We start from the raw sequence: 26,284 nt of genomic DNA, 5'->3' as shown, positions 1-26,284 counted from the left end.
GCTGAGTCAGCTTTGCCGCCTTCGCCTGCATCCTCTAACCCTCTCAAGTCATCATCAAGTCCTGCCCCTTCTTTCTTCAAACACTTTCTCCCGCTTCCCCCAACATCTCACTTCCTGAGGTCTCCGGCGTTGGCAGCTTGGCTTTCTCCACGAGTCACCTCAACTCAAGCCTCTCCTTTTCAGGCTCTCCCGCTGCCCTCCAGGCAGTGCTTAGAGACTGCAGATCCTCGGGGGCTCAGTCCTAGCCCTCCCTCCCCCATCACCACCACACACCTCAGTAAGCTCCATAACTGCTGATGCGATGACCTGTTACAGGCCAGTGACACCTCAATGTCAGTTTCAAATCTGGGTCTCACCCCTTGTGGATACTGGGAACATTTCAATAAGCAAGCAAACATGTTTACTTTATTCCAGTGATCTTCCAGAGAACACAGGTTGTATCTTATTAGAGCCACATACCACAGAAGGTTATTCCCAGACATTCCACTGTAGTGCTGAATGAAGACCACGGTTTGCCTTTCATAACTCTGCTCCCCCTTTCTCATCCTGCTTCCTCCTGGCTGGGCTGTTTCCCCTGAGCCGTCTGTTTTCCGATCCTAGAAAAGCCTGGATCCACCTACTTCTCTCTTCTTAAAATATCGCTTGTGAGTATGTTTCCTGGTCAAATTATATTTAGTGTTCGTTGTAAAGAGGAAATCATTTCCACTTTAGTATCTTTCCTGTCTTTTTCTAATTGATAAAGATATCTGAGTATCTACATATGTGCGTAGATAGTTTTCAAATTGGGCTTATACTGTGTACTACTTTTCATCCTGCTTTTTTACTTTAAAGTATGAGCATTTTCCACAGCAGATATTCTACAAAAATACTTTAATAGCTACTTAGCATTCCATAATTTATTGGGCATTTAGGTTACGTCTGTTTTGTTTTGTTTTGTTTTTTTTCATGTTAGACAGAGAATGCTGTGATGGGTATTTATGGAAATAAAGTTTTCTTGGTATTTCTGATTAATTCTTCAGGCTATATTCCTCCTTCTCAAATTGTAAAAGCAAAGGACATAGGTATTTTTATGGCCCTTGATATCTGATGGCTCATAGCTTGATTCTTTGTTTTGTTTTTTGGATGGGAGGTAATTAGGGTTTTTTGTTGTTTGGTTTTTTTTTTTAACGGAGGGTACTGAGGATTGAACCCCAGACTTCATGCACTCTAAGCACACACTCTACCACTGAGCTCTACCCTCCCTGCCCATAGCTTGATTCTTTTTTTTTTTTCATAGCTTGATTCTTATTAGGAGAATTTCCTTACTGCTTCAGTACACTAGGATTTTTCCTTCCTCTTAGGTTTTATGGAACTTGGTGTATAACAAAGCCCAGCTAAGGGTCGTGTAGGCAGAGTGGTGGTCAAGTCCCTAGTTATTCCTCAAGAGACAGAGACTGGCTCTTAACCCTCTTCTGTAGCTTCCATGGCTTAAAACAAGAAACTCGCAATAAACACTGATGGGCTCCGGCACAGAGGAGAGGGCTGGGAGGCGCCCATACTCACGGTTTTCACTTCAGTGTACGCCTGCAGCCCATACTCTCCCAGCTCCCGGCCATTCCCAGACAGCTTGTAGCCACCAAACGGGGACTGGGCCCCAAACACATCATAGCAGTTGACCCTACAATTTGAGATGAGATTTCAGAAGTAATGACTGGGGAATAAGCATCATACCCCTCGGGCCTCCGGTACTGCTGTAAAATTCTGTTGAGGAAAATGGATGGGCAGAACCCTAGTAATCCCAGTCACACAGGAGTAGAAAGCAAGCTGCGTGAAATAAAGCCGTAAGTCATCGCGTCCTGCCTGGTGTGTCACAGGTGGACGGCAAATAACAGGGTGCATCATGTGCTAGCTTCCCATATTAATGAGTCATCTCTGCTACTTTCTGCTAAGCGTTTTTGAAATTATTTTAATTATTAAATTTTAACTGAATTTAAAACTCACCTCTTTAAAGGTGTATAATTCAGCACTTTATAGCATATTCACAGTGTTGTGCAACCATCACCTCTATATAATTCCAGAACATTTCTATCATGCCAAAAAGAAATCCTATACCCAGTAAGCAGTTACTCCCCATTCCCCCGCTTCTCCGGCCTCTGGCAGCCCCTCTACTTTCTGACTCCATGGATTTGCCTATTCTGGACATTTCATATAAACAGAATCATATAATATGTGGCCTTCTGTGTCTGGCTTCTTTCACTTTGTATTATGTTTTTCAAGGGTCATCCATGTTCTAGCAGGTATCAGTACTTCATTCCTTTTTATGGCTGAATATTCCATTGCACAGATAAGCCACATTTTCTGTATCGGTTTATAGACATTTAAGCTATTTCCACCTTTTGACAATTGTGAATAATCTGTGAGTATTCAGGTACACTTTTTTTGTGTGTAGATGTATATTTTTATTTCTCTCAGGTATATACCTAGGAGTGGAATTTCTGAGTCCTGTGGTGAGTCTACGTTTACCTTACTGAGGAACTGCCAGACTTTTCTATAGTGGCTGTAACATTTTACATCCCCCCACCCCAACATGTGAGGGTTCCAATTTCTCCACATCCCAGTCAACATTTGGTATTTTCTGTTTTACAAATTATAGCCATCCTAATGGGTGTGAAGTAAGTGCTAAGCATTTAGGATAAGTGTTACACAGGTGTGGGCCCTCGGCTCTGGTCTCCTGCCCTTGCTGTAGCTTGGTAAGGAGCCCCAGGCATCCATCTGCTTGCCCAAGAACAGCTGCATGGGCATATGTGCTGGAGGGAAGTTTAATCTCCTGGAGGAGAAGGGTGGGGAATCTCTATCTGCTACACCAAACCCTGACTCAGGAGGAACCGAGCCCAGCACCCCAAGTCTGGGATGTGAGCACTGGACTCTAGAAGGCCCTGGCTTGGGGATCTCAGCCTGGGTTGTAAGGAGCTGCTGGGAGGCACTTACCACACAGTGCCAGCCTGGAGGGCTTGGGACAAATAATTGGCCTTGTCCAAGTCCTTTGTGAAGACAGCTGCGGCCAGCCCATACTTGGAATTGTTAGCTCTCCCAACAACTTCCTCTATGGTCTTGAACTTCAGGATCTGCATCACTGGCCCGAAGATCTGGGGTGAGGAAGCACAGTGAGTGGACGTGGCAGACACAGAACCACCTATTATCTAGCTTTCACAGAGCCGACCAGATGATTCCAGATGTGGTGATAAGCCCCTAGACACACGCTAACAGTTCCAGGGGAGACAACAGCTCCCGCACTCACTGGAACACAAAGGGGAGGAAGCTAACGGGAGCTAGTGACGGTCTATGTGCCACGGGCCTTACATACCTTATCTTATTTCTAAACAGTCCTGAAAGGTAGAAGCCTGCACTGACAGGTTACATGTAGATTTAGCTTAAAAGACTGTAAGTCAGTCATTCAGCAAGGCACACACTAGACACTGAAGAAACTATGAACAAAGTAGGGTCTCTGATCTCAGGATGTTCCAGGTTTATCTTACACTATCCTTGCCCTATTTCTGAGCCAGCTCTACAAGGAATCCTGGGTCCTTTTAGTGGGCAATGGGGTTCAGAAACCAAAACATGAGAGCTAGGTGTGCCTGTGCTGTTGGGGTGCGGCTGCTCCCAGCCCTGTCAGGGAAGAGTCCCGGGGAACAGACTGTAAGTGACTGGAATCAAGTGTTGTACTTCTTTACCCTGATTCTGCGTTTTAATATTACTTTACTTTGAATTATCCACGAAAGTGGGGGCACTGTAGTCTTTTCCCTTCACAGGGCCGCTAAAGAGCTTAACCCAGCTGGGGAAGTAGAGCAGGTCTGAACTCCACCGGGGCCGAGTGCACACGTCGGGTCCCCCTTGGCTCTCCAGTGCCCGTAGAGTGTGTGGCTCTAGGCATTCAAACATTATTTGCGAAATGAACGAATGAATGAGATGGAGCTGCTGCCCTGTGTTCATGAGTGCTATGGGGAAGAAGGTCAAGGGATTCTCGCCACATAAAGTCAACCCTTTGATCTAGTCCAGTGTCCTGCTTACATGAAGGCCACGAGAAGGGCCAGGCAGAGTCATTCCTTGACTCACAGCTCGCAGGGACCAGAACACACAGGGCCTGTGGGCTGTGCCAGAGAATTCAGATGTTCTCCCCAACCGTGGGCAGCCATGAGAGGCTGAAAAGGAGAGGGCCAAGATCAGAAGTGAATTTTAAATAATCTGTCCTAGGCATAGAGCCAGGATTTGGCCCGAGGCCTGCTCATGCGTCACAGTCTCAAGATGCTGGAGTGAACTATCCACTTGTCCTCCTAAGAACATTCCCCCGAGCTCTGGACCCATGCTAACCTCCTCTTTTGCAATGGTCATGCCATCTTGCACGTCTCCAAACACGGTGGGCTGGATGAAGTAGCCACGGTCAGCAGCCGCCCCTCCACCACACAGCAGCTTTGCCCCCTCCTCCTTCCCAGATTTGATATAGCCAAGGACCTTCTTAAACTGGGTTTCATCCACCTGAGGGAGAAGGAGCCCAGAGTTACAAAGATGCTAGAGCCAGACCTCTCCTAGCTGTAGGCTTAGAACCACACGGGCAAGGTGACAGCTGGGAAATGGGACAGATCATGAATAAGCAAGGCCAAAAACATTTAAAGAAAGGTTCCACCAACCTCATTAGCCCTCAAAGAAATGAGTGTCAAGCCCATTGTTTTTATTTTTCAATAATGAGATTAATAAAAATGTTAAGTAGTAAGAAAATGCATTGATGGCTAGGGTATGACACACACTTTGTAATATTCATACTCTATTAGAAGAACTAATACAACATGTCAGTTATATCTCAATTAAAAAAAAAAGACTGTAAGCTGGTACAGCTCTTTGGGAAAGTGGCTTATTAATATTGGTCAAAAAATTAGATGTACAGCCAGAAAGAGAAAGAAAAATACCATATGATATCACTCATATGAGGAATCTAAAAAAAAAAAAAGAAAAGAAAAAGGACACTATGAACTCATCTACAAAACAGAAACAGACTCACAGACATAGTAAACAATCTTATGGTTACCAGGGAAGGGGGGTGGGAAGGGATAAATGTGGGAGTTTGAGATTTACAAATCTTAGCCACTATATATAAAAACAGATTTTAAAAAAAGTTTCTTCAGTATAATACAGGGAACTATGTTCAGTATCTTATAATAACCTTTAACGAAAAAATATAAAAACAAATATATGTATGTATGTGCATGACTGGGACATTGTGCTGTACATGAGAAATTGACACACTGTAAATGACAGTACTTTAATTAAAAAAAATTTTTTTCAAAGTTTCTTCTGTATAGCACAGGGAACTATGCTTAATATCTTATAATAACCTTTAATGAAAAAGAATATGAAAACAAATATATGTATATATATGCATGACCGGGACATGATGCTATACACTAGAAATTTAAAAAAAAAAAAATTAGATGTTCATATCCTTTGACCCACCAGCTATTTAACTTCTAGGAGTTTATTCTACATGGGACAAAGGGACCTGAACAGGGCTGGTCACATCTTGTAAAAGCAAAGAACAAAAACAATTCTAAGTACACATCCATAGAGGGACTGGTTCATATAACCAGCGGTACATCCATATATTCTGTCATCATTAATAACAGACCTGTAAACTAGCTGACCCAGAAAGATAGCCTAAGATACTGTGTAAAGAGAGGGGAACGCTTGTAGAACGATATATGTGATATAATCCTATTTTTGTTAAAACGAACGTACCAAAATGCAACTCTATGATGCCTATATGTGTGTGGTTACCTATGGGGAATGGACATGGAGGGGACCAAGACAGTCTTATTTTTTATTTTAAACTCTTTTTTTATTAAATTTTTATACACATTTGTATTACTTTAATAATTAAGCAGTCACAAACCACAAAGGAAAACAAGAGAGAAAAAGAGATGTTGGGATTCATAGCAGCGCTATTCACAATAGGCAGAAAGTGGAAACAATCCAAGGGTCTACCAGCAGATGAATGGATAAAGAAAATGTGGTCCATCCATTCAAAGGCATATTATTCAGCCATAAAAAGGAGTGAACTACCAAGTCATGAAAAGACATGGAGGAATCTGAAATGCACGTTGTTAAGTAAAAGAAGGCAATCCGAAGAAGAAGGAAAAAAAAGCCTAATCTGAAAAGGCTACAGACTATGTAATTCCAACTATATGACATTCTGGAATAAACAAAACCAAAGAGACAGTAAAAAGGTCAGTGGTTGTAGGGCTTAAGGGCAGGGAGGGAGGGACAAAATGGTGGCAAACGGGATTTTTAGGGCACTGAGACTATTTTGTGTGACACCGTGATGGTGGATACATGCCTCGATTCACTTGTCAAAACCCACAGAAGGTACACCACCAAGAGTGAACCCTAATGCAAACTGTGGCCTTTAGTTAATAATAATATATCAATATTTGCTCATCAAATTATAACAAATGTATCACACCAATGCAAGATGTTAGTAACAGGAGAAACCAGCAGGTAGGGAGGGTAGGGGATACATGGGAACTCTATACTTTCTGCTCATTTTTCTGAAAAATAGTCTATTAAAAAAAAAAAAAAAAAAAAGGCTGCTGCCTTGGCCAGTCCCTGGAGCCTGAAGAGTGCACACCAGCAGGGCAGACACCCTCAGGATAACAGAACCCACAGAGAGGCCGCAGTGGGCCCCAGAAGTGGGCTCAGGGCTGTGTGCAAGGGACTTGTGGGAGCTGGGAGCATCCAGGATCCTGTGGACTCTGGGAGGGGGTGGCTGGAGGAGGCCAGTGCAGGGCCCTGTGGAGAGTGAGCCTAGGACAGGCGGGGTCTAAGGACAGTGCTGCAAAAAGGACCAGGATATGAGAGGAAATGGTGGGGAGAGGCACTGTGTTTCTTTCTTTTGTAATTATTATTGACTGTATTTTTACTGATTAAAATGAATAGATGCTCATGGTAAAAAAAAATTTTTTTTAATTTTAAACCAAACAGTTCAGAAGAGTATCAAGTGAAATGAAGTCCCTCTGCTACCCATACCATGGCCCTCCGCCCCTTCCCAGAGGAAACGGATTAACAGGTATGCATGTGTCTTTCTGGCAGATGAATTTTTATGGAAGGCCAAGGTCTAGGAAACATGCGTTCCCTTCACACAGACACTCCTAGTGTTTATTATGTGTATGTAATTTACAAAGGGCTTTCCGTTATGAATTTCCACCTCAAGGCCACCCTGTGAGTTAGGGAAAGTAGGCATTATGAATGAGAATGGCTCAGAGAGGGCATGTGGCTTCCCAGGGGCACACAGCTGGTGCCTGGCAGAGCTGAGATTTGAAGCCAGGCCTGCCTGACTCAGAATCCAAGGCCCTTTCTGTTCTCCATGCTGGCTCTGGACACTAAAACCTACATGCAGCTGTTGGACTTACCTGAGGCCCCTGCTCAGTCTGGCTGTCAAAGGGGTTCCCAACCACACGAGACCTGGCCCGGGCAACACTCCGCTCCACAAACTCGGTGTAAATGTCCTCCTGCACAAAGGTCCGGGAGCCCGCACAACAGCACTGGCCCTGGTTGAAGAACAGGGCGAAGTGGGCCTGCTCCACGGCCCAGTCCACTGGGGAGGCAGAAGGTGGCCGTGAGAAGAGGAGGAGGAGAAGCCTGGCCCCAGCGGCTGCTACCCTTAACCCATTACCACCACCAGCCGCGTCCATGCCCACTGGGTGCCAGAGCCTGTGCCGGGAAAGACAGGCTCGATCTCTCCCTTCTAAGTGTGGAGGCCGGGTGGCAGACAGGAAGAGCAGCGGTCATAGCCCACTGTGGTAACGCAGCCAAGGGGAGGAGGACTGCAGCAGTGACAGCTAGTGGCAGGCTGATAGCAGACCTCCCCCCGAAAACTTACTGTCAGCATCTGACATGATGATGTTAGGGCTCTTTCCTCCTAGCTCCAGGGTCACTCTCTTGAGGTTACTGTTCCCTGCAGCAACCTGGATTAGGTGGCCAACCTGTAGGGAAGCAGAAACAGACCAGCTCTCGGTGGGAGGAAAGAACCAAACACTCTCATAGACACAGAACAGAAGCCCCCACAAAATGAAGTTGGATTACAAGAGACCTGGAGGATTCCACCCAATCTGGCCATTCACTTACCATTGCTGCCCCACCCCTCTGAGCTCCTAGGATGACAATGACAGTAACAACAGGAGTAGAGTCACTGCCGGGTGGCTTCTGCATACTGAGTACCATCTGCACTGTGCTGAGTGCTTTGTGTGCATTACGTTCAGCCCCACAGCAACCTCAGAGGTAGGGCTGACTCTCTTCTTTGATTTAGAAATGTGGGAGCTGCAGCTCAGAGTGGTCAAGTCACTTCCCCAAAGTCACAGAGCAAACGTGGGATACGGATTCACACTCAGACGGCCAGCGTCCAGCACCAGCTCAGACAGAACTGCTATCCTGCCTCTTTCACGCAGTGTTTTAAATGGTGTCTCTCAACACAGGGCAAGGATGGGTGCTTCTCACCTCCATGTTCCAAGACCCTGGCACAAAGCCACCCGATGTGCTGAATGAACACATGCATCTCAGTCAGGAAAGCCCCTTGGCAAGATTCTCAACATCCCCTTGAGGCACTGATTTAGGTAGTGACTAAGCAAAGAAAGGACCATGTCATCTTGGCCATCATCCTGCCCTCCTGGAACCACCATTACTGCATACAGACTGCAGGTTGGGAAGTATCTTTATCTCAGGGGGATCTGTTTGAAGATCACCTTCATTCAGCTATGCAGAGTGCCTTCTCTGAAGTCATGTGATGAAGCCTTCCAAGAACTCAAGGATATGGAAAAGTTACCTCTTTAGAAGGAATTTTGTCCCTGCTTTCAAGGAGATTATGTTTTGTTTGTTTGTTTGTGGGCAGGAGATAAGTAGGTTTATTTATTCTTTCATTTATTATTATTTTTTAAAAATTTAACAGAGGTACTGGGGATCGAACCCAAGAACTTGTGCATGCTAAGCACGCACTCTACCACTGAGCTACACCCTACCCTGCCTAAAGGAGATTATGTTTAAGGAATCATCAGGCATCTTATTTGTCTTTGTCTCTCAAGGGCCTGACAACAGAGCAGCACTCATTCACTCATTCATTCACTAGTTGAGCACCTACTCTGGGCTAGACCTTTGCTGAACACATCATAAGCTTTATCTCACTCACTCCAACCCTATGAGGTGGGAGCAGTTTTTATCCCCATTTTACAGATGGGGAAATGGAGGCTTCAGGAGGCTGACTTGCCCAAGGTCGCACAGCTAAGTAAGTGCTGCTGAAACAGTGACTCCGAAGTGCATGGTCTTCCCCACTGCACCACACCTCCTGTCTCTACTACATAAACAGTGCCATCCGTATTTTAACAGAACAGATGGAGCCCCAAAAGACATTGAGTGAATCACCCCATGTCATAATGACAAGGCTGGGATTTGAACTCGTATCTGTCTGAAGCCCACCCTTTTTAAAAGTTTTTTAAACCATATGCTACTATGATGAGTATATGAGTGTGTCTATTGACCCAGGCCTGTAATTGTTCATTTTTAGTTATGATCAGTATTTTTGTTACTATGAACCGTGATGGAGTGAGCATCTTTGTCTATGCATTTTTTTTTTGTTATTTTTTTAAAACTTTTTTCATTGAGTTATAGTCATTTCACAATGTTGTGTCAAATTCCAGTGTAGAGCACAATTTTTCAGTTATACATGAACATACATATATTCATTGTCACATTTTTTTCACTGTGAGCTACCACAAGATCTTGTATATATTTCCCTGTGCTATACCATATAATCTTCTTTATCTATTCTACGTATGCCTGTCAGTATCTACAGATTTTGAACTCCCAGTCTATCCCTTCCCACCCGCCTCCCCCTTGGCAACCACAAATTTGTATTCCATGTCTATGAGCCTGTTTCTGTTTTGTATTTATGTTCTTTTTTTTTTTCTTTTAAGATTCCACATATGAGCGATCTCATATGGTATTTTTCTTTCTCTTTCTGGTGAAGCCCACACTTTTTAATCACCAGAGCAGTGCCAGTCAAGAAGTCTGACACAGCACAGGTGTTTTGACCTTGGGCAGGTGGTCAGCTCTGCGTTTTGTGAAGTCTAGGCAGTCTTGGTCTCTTTATCCCACATGAGATGCTGCCCCCACCCCCCAGCACCTGAAGTTTCAACCAATCCACGAAGAGTTCCACCTTGATGGTCACTGCTGGCGCACGTGGGGCCCCTCACTTGAGCTACTCAGAGGCAGTCTTGTGACAGACCCTCGACACAGTACCCAGAGGCTAACTCTGAACGTATCATCCTTTGAGGACAGGGCTGCCTGAGCCAAACACACCACGAGCTTGAGGTCCTGGGGTGCCTTACCTCAGTGGAGCCTGTGAAGGCCACTTTGTCCACATCCTCATGCGAGGCAATGGCGGCCCCGGCTGTGGGGCCAAATCCAGGAACAATGTTGACCACACCAGGAGGAAAGCCAGCCTGTGGGCAAACAGCCAGGGACACTGGGAGTCATCCTCCTGCTCCAAAGGGCCTGGACAGAGGAATATGCATCCCTTCCCAGAGAAACCGAGGCAGTCTGCCCGCGACACAGCTGAGCAGTCTTACTGGGTACTGCTCAGGAACTGTAAGTGGTACAGTGAGGAACCTGTTGTGTGGGGTTCCCTGTGCCCACCCCCCATAACGATTTTCATTCTTGAAAGGGGTCTTGCAGTGAAACCCAATGCAAAAAAGAGGTGAAAGGGGGCCACTTCGGCCGAAGTGTACGAGGTGGGGGTCAGAGGGGCTCGGCCCCCACTTTGGGGCCCTTCCTCAGGACTCCTGTAGAGCAGGCCTGTTTGGGCATTTAGAGGTCAAGATGGACACGAGCCACGCACCTCCTTGATCAGGCTGGCCACATAGAGGGCAGTGAGTGGAGTCTGTTCAGCCACCTTCATCACAACCACGTTTCCAGTCGCCAAGGCTGGGCCCAGCTTCCATGCTTGCATCAAGAGCGGGAAGTTCCACTGCAATCAAGAACAGCCACCCCCCAAATCACAGCCCAGAGCTGCCTCAGCAGCAGAAAGGACCAGCCCAGAGAGCAGAACTCCCTGTGCTCCCCCCACAACTCAACTGTAGGTTTAAGACAGATGGAGGAGGCAGGTGGTGGATGATAATATTAGCAACCCACGTTCATCAGTGCTTTTTACGTACCAGGCACCATGCTACATTGTCGAATGCACTCCTCCCTACCTCCCTAAAACAGCTACTGTGTTCACTTACACTTTTCAGATAAGGAAACCGAGTCCCAGGGAGATAAGTGACTTCCCGTGGTCACAGAGTTCACACAGGGCAGCAGCGGTTGGCTTTATTAAAGCCCACGTCCTCAACCACTGGCCAGGCCACCTTCCAGCATCATCCACAGACCCTCCCACCTTGGCAATGAGCCTGACCAAGATCACTGCCTCTCACAGCACTCCTGATAATAAACCTTCATTTGTTTTTATGAGGCTAACACTCACCGGGATAATCTGCCCGCATACCCCCACAGGTTCGTGGCGGGTGTAGCTGAAGTAGTCCCCATCAATGGGAAGGGTTTTCCCATGGTACTTATCAGCCCAGCCAGCGTAGTAACTTAAATTAAAAAAAAAAAATCCAAGCTTAATCAATGACTGTCAGGGACCCCTGTAAACCCTGGCAGAAAGATAAGATTCAAACTGGTCCAGGTGGGTCTTTCGGATAGTTGTCTCTGCTCTTGGCTTATTTCCAGAAAGAATTAACCAACTGCTAGGGTCACAGTAATCCATTCTAGGTAACTAACCTCTACACCTCAGAGTCATCCAGGGTACTTGTGAAAAACACCAAATTCCAGGCACCCACTGCTGACGTACTCAGTCTGGCTCTCCAGGGCTGATGCTCAGGAATCGGTGTTTTTAATAAACATTCAGATTTATTAAACCGTGACTGTGGTACCGCCTAGCACCCTAGGTTAGCATCTGAGAACCATGGGTCAGCTCTGGTGGGAAAGTGCAAACCCACGTAACGGCTGGTACTTGCTGTGTGCAGAGTATTGTACTAAGACTTGGTAAACAGTCACCAGCAACAAATCAATGACTGGGTCCCACCCCTGTAAAATTTACTATCCAGACACAGAGGGACACAAGTGGCAGAAAAGCACAGTGAGTTAGAGCTAGGGGGAAAGGAAGAGCCGTGTGTTAGTAGTACATGATGGTTTTCAGGGAAATGAACGGTGGGGGAGAGATGCAACATGTAGGGCAAAAGACGGGTTCGTGAAACGAATGTCAAGGTTAGCCTGAGACCGGAGTTGACCTGGGTTTGAACATGCTTTTGTGACCTTGGGGAGAAAAATAGCCAGGGAGTTGCCAATTTGTACCAATTAAGGCAACACTGCTCCCTTCCTCCCAGGTCTATAGTACACAAATTTCCATGCCTCCAAACAGGTATTTAATCGGCACAAAGGCAAACTGCTAAAACTCAGGACGGCCTGGGGCTCTGCCTTAGATTCACCAGGCTGCTCCCTCTGGGGCATCCTTGCAGAGCATTCTTGATCCTGGCACTGCTGCCATTTGGAGCTGGACATTCCTTTGCTGAGGGGCAATTCACTGCATTGTAGAATTTTTAGCAGCATCCCTGGCCTCTATGCACTAGATGCCAATACACCTGTCCTCAGTTGTGTCAACCAAAAAGGTCTCCAGGCATTACCGACTGTCCACGGGGAGACGTGACTGCCCTGGTTGAGAATTCCTGTTATGGGGATAACTACTGTTTTGTTGTCCAGTCCCTACTTATCTTCTTCCCCTCCACATCCATCCACACGGTCATAGGGGAAAAACCATTATTTGCACAGCGGTCTGTACACTTGGACCATAGCTGGACAGATTCAAGGCCAGCCAATCTGGATCTCTCCTCCAGGAATTTGGCATGAGGGCTGAGGGACTGGAGCTTAGTCTGGCTGGAATCACGCATACGGAAAGAAACAAGCCTGGGTGTGGGCAGCCGGGCCACATAAGAGGCCAGGGTAATCGAGAGAAGAATGGAGCAGGGGGGCAGCCGTGAGACTCGGTGTCTTTCTGGATTTAAGACCCCAACTCTCCATAGCTGCACAAGTGAGGCTGGGTGAGTTCCTGTTACCTGTGACCCAGGGGCTCTGACAAAGCTCTTATTCCTCATCTTACATTTCTTGGTCATTAAAATGTTTATGATTAAACTAAACCCAAAGCCAACAAAAGGAAGCAAATAATAAAGACTAGAGCAGAAATAGATGAAAGGGAAAACAGAAAAACAAGAGAATCAACAAATCCAAAAGCTGGTTCTTTGAAAACATTCACAAAATTGACAGACCTTCAGCCAAACTAAGAATATTAGGGAGAACACACAAATAACTAAAATCAAAACAGACGCGGAGACATTACAACCGACCTCACAGAGATAAAAAGGATTATACTACTATGTGCAGTGGAAGCCAACAAATCAGAAACACTAGATGAAAGGGGCAAATTCCCAACTAACACATAAATTACCAAAAATGACTCAAGAAGAAAGACAAAAGGGGGAGGGTATAGCTCAGGGGTAGCGCGTGTGCTTAGCATGCATGAGGTCCTGGGTTCAATCCCCAGTGCCTCCATTAAAAATAAACAAACCTAATTACCTCCCCCTGCAAACAAACCTCCCCCAAAAAATTTTTTAAAAAAAGAAGAGAAAACATGTATGTATGACTAATTACAGTTTGGGGACTGAGGGATTATTCCCATGAGATAGAGTCTAACTTAGAGCACATTTCTCCAACTCCTACGATCCTTCTACATTATTCTGCTTCTACCCTCCCCAGCAACACGCTCCCCACTTTGACACAGCCAGAACAAAGAAGAGGAAGCCTGAGCCCGTACCGGAGACATTTGAGGACCATGTCCAAATCCACCAGGTAGGAGATGACATAGGGCTTGCCATTGTCCAGGGTCTCCAAGGCCTGAGAAAAGAGAACAAGGTGATGCAGACAGGCGGACGCAGGAAAGAATTAGAGCAAATGGGGAGATGAACAGCACTGGGGCTCAGCACAGACTGAGAAGGGCTGGTGGCTAACTTTGTGCTAGACTTCCCAGCCTTTCTGGGCCATTGCCCCTCCCTCTTCAATGGCAGGGAGCATGAGAAGGGGGATGCGAGAAGGATGTACCAACTTCATTCAATCTTTTCACAAACACAGTTTTTCGAGCTTTTGCTCCATGCCAGATCTAGGTGCTGGGAATACAGAGACAGATCATGGAGCTTATAGAGCAGAAAGTCAGCAAATAATGACACGACTGTTAGTCACAAGTGTTCAGGGTGCTAGAAAGTTCCCAACCCAATCGGAGAAACTCCAGCGTGAGAAGCACCCTGTAGGCTAAAACCTGAAGGATATGTGGGAGGACCCAGGCAAAGGTGGAGGTACAAATGCTGATGAAGGGAAGAGCACCCTGGGCAGAGGAAACAGCATGTGCAAAGGCCCAAAGCTTGGCAGTGAGGAAGCTGAGGGAGAGCTGGTGAGCAGAGCTGTGTGTGTGAGGGCCACCGCCCAGCATGAGTTGGGAGATGGAGCCAGCCCAGGCAAGGCCTAGTAGACCATGTGGAGGGGGGATTTTATCCTCAGGACACGGGATGCCATGGAAGGGTGAAGAGCAGAGTGCCATGGTATAATCTGGCTTCTAGAAGGTTCACTCTGGCTGCTGTGTGCAGTATGGATTGGGAGAGGAAAGGGTACTGCCTCCTGGTTTCTTCCGCTGCCTGCAGCCAGAGAGAAGGCCCACCACACAAAGGGGGTCTGGGAGAGGTGTCCATCCCTGAGGGTCTTTATCCTGGGAAGGCTTCCCCATCATGGTCCCCTTAGCCCCTGAATCGCCTCCTTTCTTAGCCAAACTCACTGCATCAAAGGAGACACTAAGAGGCTCCCCAGGTTGGTGTAGGGGGGTACCCCAAAGGTGTCCAGCCTCTGCCATTCTAACCAGTTACTTGTCAGTAATGCAGCCCTTTCCTGGCTGTCCACGGGATGCTCTGAGCCCATTCACCTTGTGGGATGAGAGGGGAGGGGGCTGAGAACTCACTGCCAGGTAGCTCCGGTCCCGCTCAATCAGATCGGCCAGGCGGTTCAGCAGCCGGCCCCTGTTGGACGCATCCATGCGGCGCCAAGGCGAGCCCAGCTGGAATGCAGCCCGGGCAGCCTTCACTGCCCTGTCCACGTCTTCCTGGAAAACACCCACCAAGGCAGCTCAGGCCCTCTCAGCAATAACTGCCTCCAAATACCTCCTGCCCCGCTGCCAAATGCACCCCACAGGGGCTTCAGTCAATGCCCATGTGGAAAATGCCCCCAAACAGTCCCTCCCAACCTCACAGGGCCCTGTTTGACCAGCTTCAGAATTAAGCGGTAGGGTTTCTCTCCCTCCCAGGAGTCACAGTGGGAGTGAGGATCCTGACAGTTTTCTTTCCTGGATTTCCATTTCAAAATTGCCCCAAGAGTTTTGCAAGGAGAGGCACTCGGGGTAAGTGCTTAGAACTGGCTGTTTTTCCCTTCCTCCTTCCAAAGCAAGCCTAGTGAATGAACCATGCCTTCTAAGACCACTGGCAGTCTCCAGCAAAGGCAGGTTTAACCAGCTTCCCTCTCCTTGAGGAAGCAATAAAATGAACACAGCTAGCATTTTCCATATAGGGAGATGTGTCTCAGGAGGTGGGGAGCATGGTTTTCATTAATACTAAATACATTTACCATCAGACTACCCTATGAGCCAAAAAAGTAGTCACATTTTCTTTTAGGAAAGGGAGTAAGACCTTAAATGTACATATAGAAGACTGTCTTAAAGCAGAGGGCAGGAGACATTCTTGAATTATTTTTAATGCTTTCTCTATTTTAAAAAAATGAAATATTTTTTACTGTAAGTCCAATTTTTAAATTTTAAAATTAATATTACTGTTTTTATATTACTATGAGTATATGTAATTAAAACAAAATACAAGACAGACACCAGAGCTAGATCTCAGGAGACCCCAATTCTGCTCAACAAGATTTCCATCTAGCTGTGTACTTCCTTTCTCTGACCTTCAACTTCCAGGTCTGGAAAGGAGAGACTGGATTAGATGTTCTCAAATTCAATTCCAAGCCTACAATTCCACAACTGTATGATTTCTTGAACCCAGGTACAATCTAGCACCTTTGTCTACAAGGAAGAGTTTCTGTGGCTTTACTTACTCAAAAATTTTAATTGGCATTTTTTTAGTTATGGAAGTAATACACACATGGTAAGGTTTCAGCCATACAAAAACATATAAAATTAAAAAATGAAACCATCCTTGCCCATCTCCAACCGGCTCAGCCCTGCCCCGAGGTTAAGTCACCAATTCTCACCTTGTCCCCTTCAGCTACATGACAGATGACATCCCCGGTGGATGGACTGACCGTGGGGAAGGTTTTCTTGCTGACGGCGTCATGCCACTCATTGTTTATGAAGATCTGCAACGAGAAGGAAGAAAGTCCTCAGGACCAGCGCTCCTCCCGACACTACCACCAGCGATGTTAAAAAAAAAAAAATCAGGAAGTACAAATGTGAATTAGCTTCAGAGGGATGTGGCCTGTAAGTTAAAAGCACAGGCGTGGAGACAGTTTGAGCTGGAGCACCCAGTCTGCCAAGTGCTGTGGGTAAGTCACTTGACCCTCCAATGCCTTGGTTTCTTTGACCTGAAAAATGAAGAGTACGTTCCTACATTATCAGTTATCTGTATCTATTGCTGTGTAATGTCACCTCAAAATCTGCTGGCTTAAAGTGACTTATCATTCTCTCTCAAAGTTGTGTCCAGTGATTGGGCTCAGGTGGGCAAGGCTTGCTCGTGTGGTTGCAGAGCAAGGGCACCTGGGGCTGCAGGTGCGAGCTGGCTTCTTCACTCATCTGTCTGGCACCACCTGGCAGCTTGGGCTTCCTGACATTATGGCAGACGCAGGCTAGTCGGGCCTCCCACGTGACAGCTGGCTTCCCCAGAGTGTTCCAAGACACCAGGCAGAAGCCGAAAGGCTTCTTAAGAGCTAGCTTCAGAAATCACATGGCCTCATTTCTGCCACCAAATTCCACTGATGAGTGTGAGTCACAGGCCCAGTCCAGACTCACAGGAAGGAGAGGCGACTCCTCTGCTTAGGAGGAGCTGCAAAGAATGAGCAACCCCCTGTCCTCTGCCTCACTACTGTGAGGGTTGTTGTGAGAACCCGGTTAGGTTATTCTTTCATCCACTCAGTAAATACTTAGTGAACACCTGTGATGCACCGGCACCATTCTAGGGCTGAGGACACCATGGGAACTAAACTCAGTAAGAACCTTTCTCTCGTGGAGCTGGTGTTCTGGTGGGCACAAATAAATAATCAAGTACACAAGGCAACCTCAGATTGCAGTTTTAAGTGCAAAGGGGAAAAACAGGATCCAGAGAGTATTAAAATGAGGGAGGAGAGAGAACTCTAGCTGGGGTGGTCAGGGAGGGCTTCTCGGAGGAGCAGGCATTTGACTTGAGCCCCAACTGATGAAAAGGAGCCAGCCACCAGAAGAAAAGAAGGATGAGTCCGGGCAGCAGGAACAGCAAGTGCAATGGCTCTGGGGCAGGAACAAGTGGTGTATCTGAGAAAAAAAAAAAACAGGCAGCTAGAGTTACTGGCGAACCGGGAGGAAATGCTAGGAGATGGGGTCAGAGAGGAGGGCGGGTCCTGTGATGCCCTCAGCTCAGGGGGAAGCAGCTAGCAGGTCATTTCCAGTGGAGAGAAGGGTGTCGCAGAAAGAGTTCAGGCTGGAAGCCAGGTGGACCGAGTTCATGCTGGACTCAGCCCTACCCTGTGCACGCGCTCCCCTCTCTGAGACTCGGCCTCGCCTCCTGATGACCTTAGGAGCAGGAGGAGGGTCTGGCACGCTCTCTGTGACCATTCTGAACATCTGTTCCCACTGTCACCCCGAGTGCAGGCTCAGGTCTCACAGTCCCACACCCAGCAGCTTCACTGAAGCACTAGAAGCCAGAGGTCAGGGAGCTCCAGAGGGAGGCAGGCCCTGGTGGGTGGGGGGTGAGCCTGGCTGGTCCTGTACTGTTCCCTCCAACCCCTTCCCCCTAGCTGACCAGGACGGTTCACCCAGTCCCACGAGGAAGGATGTCCTGCCCACCTGCATGTCATGGAAATGGTGAATGACTGTTTCTAGCTACTCATTATGTGGCAGCGCTGGTACCAGGAGCTTTCTGCACCTGGCTTATTCCCATTTAAACCTCACAGCAAACCTAGGTGAGCTTCATCCTCTCCACAGTGGGGGACACTGAGGCACAGAACAGTCAAGCTACTTGCTCAAGATCACACAGCAGTGAGGGCAGAGCTCAGATTTAAACCCAGGTCATCAGAACTCCAAGGCCTGTGCTTATTGCCCAGTTCTTCCCCCAACTCCAGCCTCCAGTCAGAGCCCACGTCTGCCTTCAAGGAGGTCAGAACTCTTGTTTCCTAGTCTCCATCCTCATGGTGTACTTACTGCCCTATTGCAAGTCTGATTTTGACTTTTTATTATGGGTGCTGTGAAAAGCACAAGCCTCTAAGCCAGACAGACGTGGATGCGAATCCTGACTCTACCCTTCACAAGCTGTGACCTTGGGCCAGTCCTCTCATATCCAGATGCTTCATCAGCCCCTGGGAATAATACATCTGGGGGCTGATGTGAGGATTAAATGCAATGAGGAATGTAAAGCTCCAAAGCCAGGACCCTACACACAGTGGGTCTCACCACTACAATCACAACATCACTCCAGATGCCTGCACAGCAGCATACTAAATTAGTTCATCCGGAAAAAGTTCTCATTGTTATTTTGCAAAGATCAGATATGAAGTGGCAAAGTGGGCCAATCTGGTCAAACTCCCCAGTCCTCACCCCTTCCTCCCTGGGCAGGGCCCACGCTGTGCCCCAGACCACTCCCTGGCACCTATCTGCCTCTCAATGCCCTGGATTTGCTGAGTCACTCTCCACTGTTGAATTTTCAACAATTCATCCTCCCCTCTAACTGACAGGAGGAGTTGAAATACTGAGTTACCAAAATGTGATACAAAGACAGGAAGTAAGCAAGTGCTGTTAGAAAAATGGAGCTGACAGGCTTGCTCAATGCAGGGTTGCTACAAACCTTCAATTTGTAAAAAAAAACAACAACGCAGTATCTGCGAAGTGCAGTAAGATGAGATCCGCCTGTATTCCTGACGGGGCTGCTGCAGCAAACATCTTTGATGTGCATCTCTGCAAACTTGGGGCAGATTACCATATGAAAATTAGAATTGCTGAACTGGAGGATAACATGATCCTTGGCTGCCTCAGATATCTTTTTTCCAGGCCCCTGAGGATTAGGAACTGCAAACAGAAACTTGGTGTGGGGGAGGGTGGCTTAGAAACCGGGGCAGGGACAGCAGAGCTGGGAGAAGGACTGGAGGACCCTGGGGAGGAGTCCTAACCAAGGCAAGGACAGAGCGATATTCTGGTGCCACCGCCACCTCATGGCAATGGACAGTCATAAACTGCCCGAGGTCACCAAAAAAGGTTAAATACCAATAGCTCCAATTTACAGAGGCAGGACACATTCTAGAAAAATTTTATTTTCAAACTTTGATGGATGAAAGAATTAGGGATCTGTTACCAAGGAAATTTACATCCCTGGAGTATGTCATTTTCCCCAAGAGTGAGTGAGCAAATGTGGTTTTCTATCCTGGGGTGACTCCTGCTGGCACTGGCATTTTCAGTAACAGTTGGGCGATTTATATCTAAGAGAAAACAGATGCTGTCTTTCATATCACACAGTCCTAAGGAGAAATGCTCAAGATAAACACGGAATGCCACACACATTCACACTTCTCCATACAATCATCTAGAAACCTCAGGGTTAGTTTGGGGTTAAAGCCAAGGGCAGCCACTTCCCCTAGACTTGCTGGAGACTTATGGCACCTGACGCCAGCCTTCCCCTCCCCTCCCCTCCTCATCCCCCAGGGCCTTTGGTCCCAGTTCCTGGATTTCCACCCCCTTCTGGACTTTCACCACTTCCAAGATGGGAGGGACAACTCTCCTGTGGACTGTTTCCCAGGCAGGCACCGTTTCAATTTGTCAATGTGCCAATGGGCTTATGGTTTGGCAATCTCTATCTCGCTATAATCCATTCTTCTGGTCCATTTTATCACTCCCTGCATGTCCCCACAAACCTGTTCATGTTAACTCCCATATTCTTTGCAAAGACGCCCTTTGGAGTGGAACTACTGGATTCCAGTGGCTTGCTACTAGAGAACAAAATTGTAAACACAGTTTCATAAGGGACAACTATTCATGTCTTCAATAAATATTTACTGAGCAGTGATTATATTCCAGTCTTGGTGCTGGGAATACAAATGTGAACACAAACTCGGCTCCTCGCATCTGATTTCAAATATTCAATCCAGTTGTCTCATAAAAATCTACATCCTTGTTTGACCACAGGGCCTGGTCACGAGGCAGCACAGCCTGTGGCTAAGGGCGTATGTGATAGAGATGGACAGAACTAATCTTGAACTCTGGTTTCATAATCTATAAGATAGGATGTGCTTCCTAGGTTGTTAGTAGGATGAAAGGTGAAAATGTAGGTACAAGTTATCAGGCAAAGAGGGCCTGACAGATCATAAGTGATCAATAATTATGATTATAGGATCAGGGGACACATGTGTGTCCACAACACACACATCTGGTCTCAGTTTGACCTCAATACCACAAACGTTCTTATAACCCAGTCACCTGTGGCTCAGCATGTTCCCAGCGCGTCCTAGGCAGGCAGGAGATACTGAATGGCATTCGTGTTCATTTATAATAGAAGCAGAAGTAACCAAGGTGGGGCCAGTGAAATCCTCAGATTCCCTGGCTTCCCTGAATCTATTGTTTATACAATGGATCTTAAAACTCCTAAACAAGCAATTAAACCAGTGCGATCAGCGTGGGGAATATTTCACTTGACTCATTTGGCATATAGTCACGCCAGGCCACTGGTTGCCTAACACAAAAGACTCTCCCAAGGAAAACAAGATAAATCAAATTCCTATTCTGTATATACTGCTCGTCAGCAGTGATTGTCTGCAGGGGTGGGGCATCAGAGGACTGCCACTTTCTTTTTTGTTGTTGTTTTTATATTAGCTTACAGGCTACTAATTTTTAAAGAAACAAAACATTTAAGTCAAATTCCCTTTGAATCATTAGCCACATGCAGATTCCCTGTGTAACTCAGCCATCAAGCCAAGGAGCATTTTCCTTCCAGAACATTTTTATCCATTTATATATAGCTTTATCCATCCACATTCAGTGGGAAGTTTGCTTTGGTAGTGGGTTTAATTAGTTTACATCTCTCAGAGTGGTGTACATTTCCTCCCCTTGAAACATTGTTTTTGAGATCCATTTATTTATACAGCTCCAGCTAATTCCTTTAACTACTGCATGCAGAGAATTATTCCTTCCTGTGGGGGACAGTATAGCTCAAGTGGTAGAGCGCATGCTTAGCATACACAAGGTCCTGGGTTCAATCCCCAGCACCTCCTCTAAAAATAATACAAATAAGTAAACCTAATTACCCCCCCAAAAAATTTTTTTTAATGTAAATAAGTAATTTTTTTCAAAAAGAATTATTCCTTCCTATAACTGTTAACATATGTTGTTTATCTATTTCCTCATGGAACACAAGCTGGCTTATTTCTTGGTTTTTGCTAACATGTGGCAACAAACATCTCTATGTGCCCATGTGTATTTCCAGTATTTCCACCTCAAAACACACTTCTGTAACGTTTGACTTTTTGACTGAGGATGTATTACTGTTTGAATCAGAAAATTCTATATAGGGAGATCCTTTCTTAATTCCCTTTTGGTCAGTTCTCTCTTTAGTTTCTGAGTTTTGTGATCAAGAGACTAAAAATAGAGACACAAATTTAATTCATCCCAAACTTCCATTCAACTTTACGGCAACCTAGCTCACCCCTTCAGGAAACAACTTACAACTACAACAGCTCCCACATAAAATGGAGTTATATCATCATTATATTGTAAGCTCAACAGCATCACTGTTATCTCCTATTTAAGGCTTCAGTAAATACAGAGATACAGCCAGGCACATGTTAAGGGCTGTGCAAGGACTGACCCTCTTTTATCCTCACAGCAACTATACCATGTAGATGGGATTTTTATCCCATTTTGCAGATACAGCAGCTGAAGTACAGAATTAAGTAACTGCACCCCACCCTCCATATCCCCCCTTTCCTGCCTCATTTTTCTCCATATACACTGATTGCCTTCCTCACATTTCACTTATTTGTCTATTTCCACCTTCCAAGATGCAAGCTTCCCATGGGTAGGAATTACTGTCTGTTTTGTTGATTGGAACTGGGGGTGAGACAGGCTGGGACCTGGGACCCTTTGCTGCAGTGCTTGCACCTGGACAGATGTCTCCTCAAGCAACAGAATACACAGAAACTATAAGGGACTAAAATTAACTGTGTACATGCCCAGTTGGGGCAAATTATGAACAGGAAGATACAAAAACAGGACCAGATGGCTTTACAGGGGAATTCTACCAAACATTCAGAGAAGAGTTAATGCCCATCCTTCTAAACCTATTACAAAAGATTGCACACAGCACCACCAATGGGATAGGCCAACCACCCAGGCCACCCCTCTGGCCTGACGGGTGGATCCGCCCCCACCATCACCCCATTTAAGGGATCAGCTCACCCCCACTCAGGGAACAAGCAAGGGAACCTGTTATTTGTTATACTTGTTTAGAGAAGTCATTCTGGCTTATACATGAGTTAACTTGAATTTTATACTAACTAAAATAGCCTGTTTGTGGCCTATCAGACATGTATTATACATCTGCTTTGATTATTAAAGAAAAGGGCAAACTGACCAGAAGTAAAGTATGTCCATGTTAGAGATAAAAATTAAATGCCCCTCCTCCTGGGATGCCAATGCTACTAATCCCTTGATGATAAGACTCCCTTCCCAGGAGCCAAGGCCATACTGACTCCTTATGTACGTGCTGGTCTGTTCTTTTTTTTTTTTTCCTGAAGCCTTGAAGAAATGTAACCCTGACTTGTTTAACATTCTTTGTTCTGACAAGATACAAAACTGTGCTGGAAGCCATGCTTCTCCAGAGCAACAACTCAGAGTAATCTGAGAAGCGGGCTTCCGGACTAGTCCTCAGTTTGGCTCAAATAAAACTCTTTCCTATTCTTATTACTGATTGTTTATTGATTGTTTTTGTCAACAGTTATTATCATCAATCAACATAAATTGGTGATGTTGAAGAATAAAAAAAAGAATTAGTCACGCCTCATCCAGAGAAATTACTCTGCAGAAACCACAGTCCCTTGGGTTTTCTTTGGAGTTGCCTTTTACAGATCTTAATTACTCTCCAAGTCAGGGAAGAAAAAAAAAGAATGAAAAATGAAAATCAGTTTCCTTGACAGAGGTGTGTCCCTAAAACCCACCAAGGATGAGAAACGTTGATATTCATGAAGACCGGCCATAAAGGTCCCTGCAGGTGAGTGGGAGGTGGAACTCGTCCTGAAATCTTCCTAAGCCAGCCAAGAAGATCTCCCCCAACCCTGCAGCTCCACACAGGACAAGGAGAGGGAAGAGGACCCAGGAAGGTCAGCCAGACCACCCAACTCTGCCTCTTTTGGGTTAGGAAATATAGGTGTGAAGGAGAAGCCCTATTGCCTGTGCCCCACCCCCAACCCCAAGGAGAGAACCAACAAGCTTGAAATACAGCATTCCCCAGGTGCCCTCAGGAGAGAAAACCCAGGGCCTACAAGAGCAACTTCAAAGCCTATTTAAGAACTCCTTTTGGGGAAGCTCCAGACTTCAGACCAGTTCATTGAACATCAAGGGACCAATAACCCCCAGGGAAATTCCAGGCATATGATCTGGCTTGTACCTAGAGCCCCTGGTAAGAGACTCAGAATTTTAGGATTAGTCTTGGCATTCTTGCCCACAGGGTTTGCAACAATACAACACTGAAGACGACCCCAAGGAGCTTTAAAAGGGACCAGTTCCAGCACAGTGTAATGCTCATGTGGATTGCTTTGCAGCCCTTAGGAAGAATAAGTAAGCTAAGAATAGGAAGATAATCCAGATACTCTGTTCAGTGAGACAGAGCTTCAGAATGGTAAGTGCTATGATCTCGTTTATGTTAAAAAAAAAAAAAATCTGATGCACACTCACTCATGGGCTCTCTCTCTTACAGACACACACACACACACACACACACACACACAAATGCAAAGAAAATGTCTGCAAGACCACAGACCTACCAGTTACCAGTGCTCCTGGAAGGAGTGCACAGGGGTAGGTGGGAAGTTTCATGTACTCTCTGCATTTGTACCCAATAAGCAAGGGTTACTTCTATGATCTTAAAAAAAAATCTGATAAAGAAAAGTAGCCTCAGAAAGATTCTACTCTGCTCCCTCAATTTACATTCCCAAACTAAATGTGCTATCTGCCAGGACTGTGTGCACGTTTGAAACCTGTTTCCTCACCTCCAAGTGAGCACAAAGTAGCGTAATCTTAATTAGGTCCTGTGGCTACAAAGGCGTGGAGTGCTACCGCCCTTCCCTTGAGAATATTTCTGCTACATCTTTTTGATGTTCAAGTCTTTCAAGCATGGTTAAGTAGCCTACCGAGGAAGCAGCAGGCGCTGCCTTTTTGGCTTGTGTTATGCATGTGTGTTTTATTCTATCTTTTTTCCCTAATATCCGTTAAATCACATAGATGTACCTTCACTCATGGCCTGTGTGTAGATTTGCAGCCAAGCTCTCGGTCAGAGAGCAGGTCCCCGATAGAAACCAGTCAGCCAGGGGACGGCTCTACAGCATCCCAGGTTAGCAGTGATCCCTTTATTCCCACCCAGAGTTTCATCAGTAGTACCATGGGAAGTTCTGGTTATCAGTTACTCTTGGGAGCCTAGATGTGAACCCCAACTTTGCCACTTACTTCAGATTCAGTAAACCTCTTTGTAACTCAGTCTCTTCATCTGTAAACTGGAGATAGGCACGGTACCTACCTCCCGGGGCTGTTTTAAGGATGAAATGACAACACAGGTAACCGTTTAGATTGGTGCCAGGTACAAAGGATGTGCACAGAGAATAGGAGCTTTTACTCCTGTAAGTGCCCACTGGGTTTATGAGGCTCTGTGCTGGCCCTCTGACCTCCTCCCCACTTTACAGAAATGGAAGGGCAGGAACTATACTTGTTGCACAAACAAAAGGAACACTTTCATAGCCCAGTTCCCCCTCTGAATTCCAGCACTTTACCCAAACTCACAGATCAAAAGAGAAAATATTCCTAAGTCGTAGTTGAGCAAGAAATCAGGCACTAGTAATCGGTGTTATCCTGGAAGGCCATTCCTTACTTTGATTAAAGAAAGCCAGCTCTTTGGAAGGCGCCGTCACCATTTGGGGACTGCACTCAGTGGCGTAGGTCCCCACCTTTTCCCAATTTCCTCATTGGAAGCGCCTGGACGCCGAGTGGCCTGACCTCTCCCTTAGCGAATTGGTGAACCTTGGCTGAAAAGGACCCCTCCTTTTCTTGTTTTTCCTTTTGGCCTTCCTTGGAAGAGGGCATGAGTCAAGGGATAAAAGAGATAACTCCGAAGACAGAAAAGGTTCCTGCAAAGAGGGTCTTAGATGGACATGTCCCCTGGGTGGGTGATATGAGGACTCTGTGCAGATATAGGGGCGATTAAGAAGCTCAAAAGCCGAGGACGATCGAGGGGAGGATGGAACCCCGAGAGTCAGCCTTGGAAAACGGAGTCAAATAAGCGGCCAAAGTCACGGCCAGATAATGGAACGTAGGTGTCAGAAGTGGCGAGAGGGCCAAGCCGCTCACAGGCAGGGAAGGGAGGGTGTGCAGAAAGAGCAACTGCAGCAAACCACTCGGGCCCCAAGTGGGTAAACTGAGGCCCAAAGGGGCCCCGGGCCTTCCCAGCAGGCGGGCTCCGTCCCCGCAGAGAACGAAGCGCTGGCCGGGACGGGGCCGGCGGCCTCACCTGGTTGTAGATGACTTCGGGCTGCTGGTTGGGGGCCGGCACGGCCTGGGTGGTGGCGGCCGACAGCAGGCGGCGGCCCAGGCGGGGTCCGAAGCGGGAGGCCGCGACCGCGGCGCTGCGCAACATGCTGAAAGTGCAGCTGGTGCGCGGGGCGGGGCGCGGACGGCGTGTGCTGGGTCCCAGGCCTCGGG

The 26,284-nt window shown here is 46.6% G+C and overlaps 1 protein-coding gene and 2 long non-coding RNA genes across 4 annotated transcripts in view; 1 reads left to right on the top strand and 2 right to left on the bottom strand.

The window, feature by feature from the left end:
• The window catches only part of LOC123612673 (uncharacterized), a 25,893-nt gene extending 11,934 nt beyond the window's left edge, over positions 1–13,959 (top strand). For both annotated transcript variants that reach the window (XR_006719960.2, XR_006719961.2), the window contains exons 3-4: positions 7,009–7,093; positions 13,864–13,959. This is a non-coding gene — a long non-coding RNA (uncharacterized LOC123612673). The remainder of the gene's footprint in view (positions 1–7,008; positions 7,094–13,863) is intronic.
• ALDH2 (aldehyde dehydrogenase 2 family member) overlaps positions 1–26,284 on the bottom strand; it is a 27,564-nt gene extending 1,280 nt beyond the window's left edge. Inside the window, exons 1-12 of the mRNA XM_010969634.3 lie at positions 26,094–26,284; positions 16,405–16,509; positions 15,110–15,250; positions 13,922–14,001; positions 11,537–11,648; positions 10,913–11,041; positions 10,404–10,517; positions 7,907–8,009; positions 7,437–7,621; positions 4,348–4,512; positions 2,968–3,125; positions 1,543–1,657 (exon numbers count right to left, since the gene is read on the bottom strand). Coding sequence (XP_010967936.2) covers positions 1,543–1,657; positions 2,968–3,125; positions 4,348–4,512; positions 7,437–7,621; positions 7,907–8,009; positions 10,404–10,517; positions 10,913–11,041; positions 11,537–11,648; positions 13,922–14,001; positions 15,110–15,250; positions 16,405–16,509; positions 26,094–26,219 — 1,533 coding nt within the window. The 5' untranslated portion in view covers positions 26,220–26,284. The remainder of the gene's footprint in view (positions 1–1,542; positions 1,658–2,967; positions 3,126–4,347; positions 4,513–7,436; positions 7,622–7,906; positions 8,010–10,403; positions 10,518–10,912; positions 11,042–11,536; positions 11,649–13,921; positions 14,002–15,109; positions 15,251–16,404; positions 16,510–26,093) is intronic.
• On the bottom strand, positions 17,378–26,087 carry LOC141575814 (uncharacterized). Its single transcript, XR_012503705.1, has 2 exons — positions 25,040–26,087; positions 17,378–17,656 (listed from the first exon to the last, which is right to left on the bottom strand). It is a non-coding gene; the product is annotated as an uncharacterized LOC141575814 (long non-coding RNA).

Source organism: Camelus bactrianus, chromosome 32 (assembly GCF_048773025.1).
Source record: "Camelus bactrianus isolate YW-2024 breed Bactrian camel chromosome 32, ASM4877302v1, whole genome shotgun sequence".
In the NCBI taxonomy this organism is placed as follows: domain Eukaryota; kingdom Metazoa; phylum Chordata; class Mammalia; order Artiodactyla; family Camelidae; genus Camelus; species Camelus bactrianus.
The sequence above is the reverse complement of the archived record's forward strand: the minus strand, read 5'-3'. Positions and strand labels throughout refer to the sequence as shown.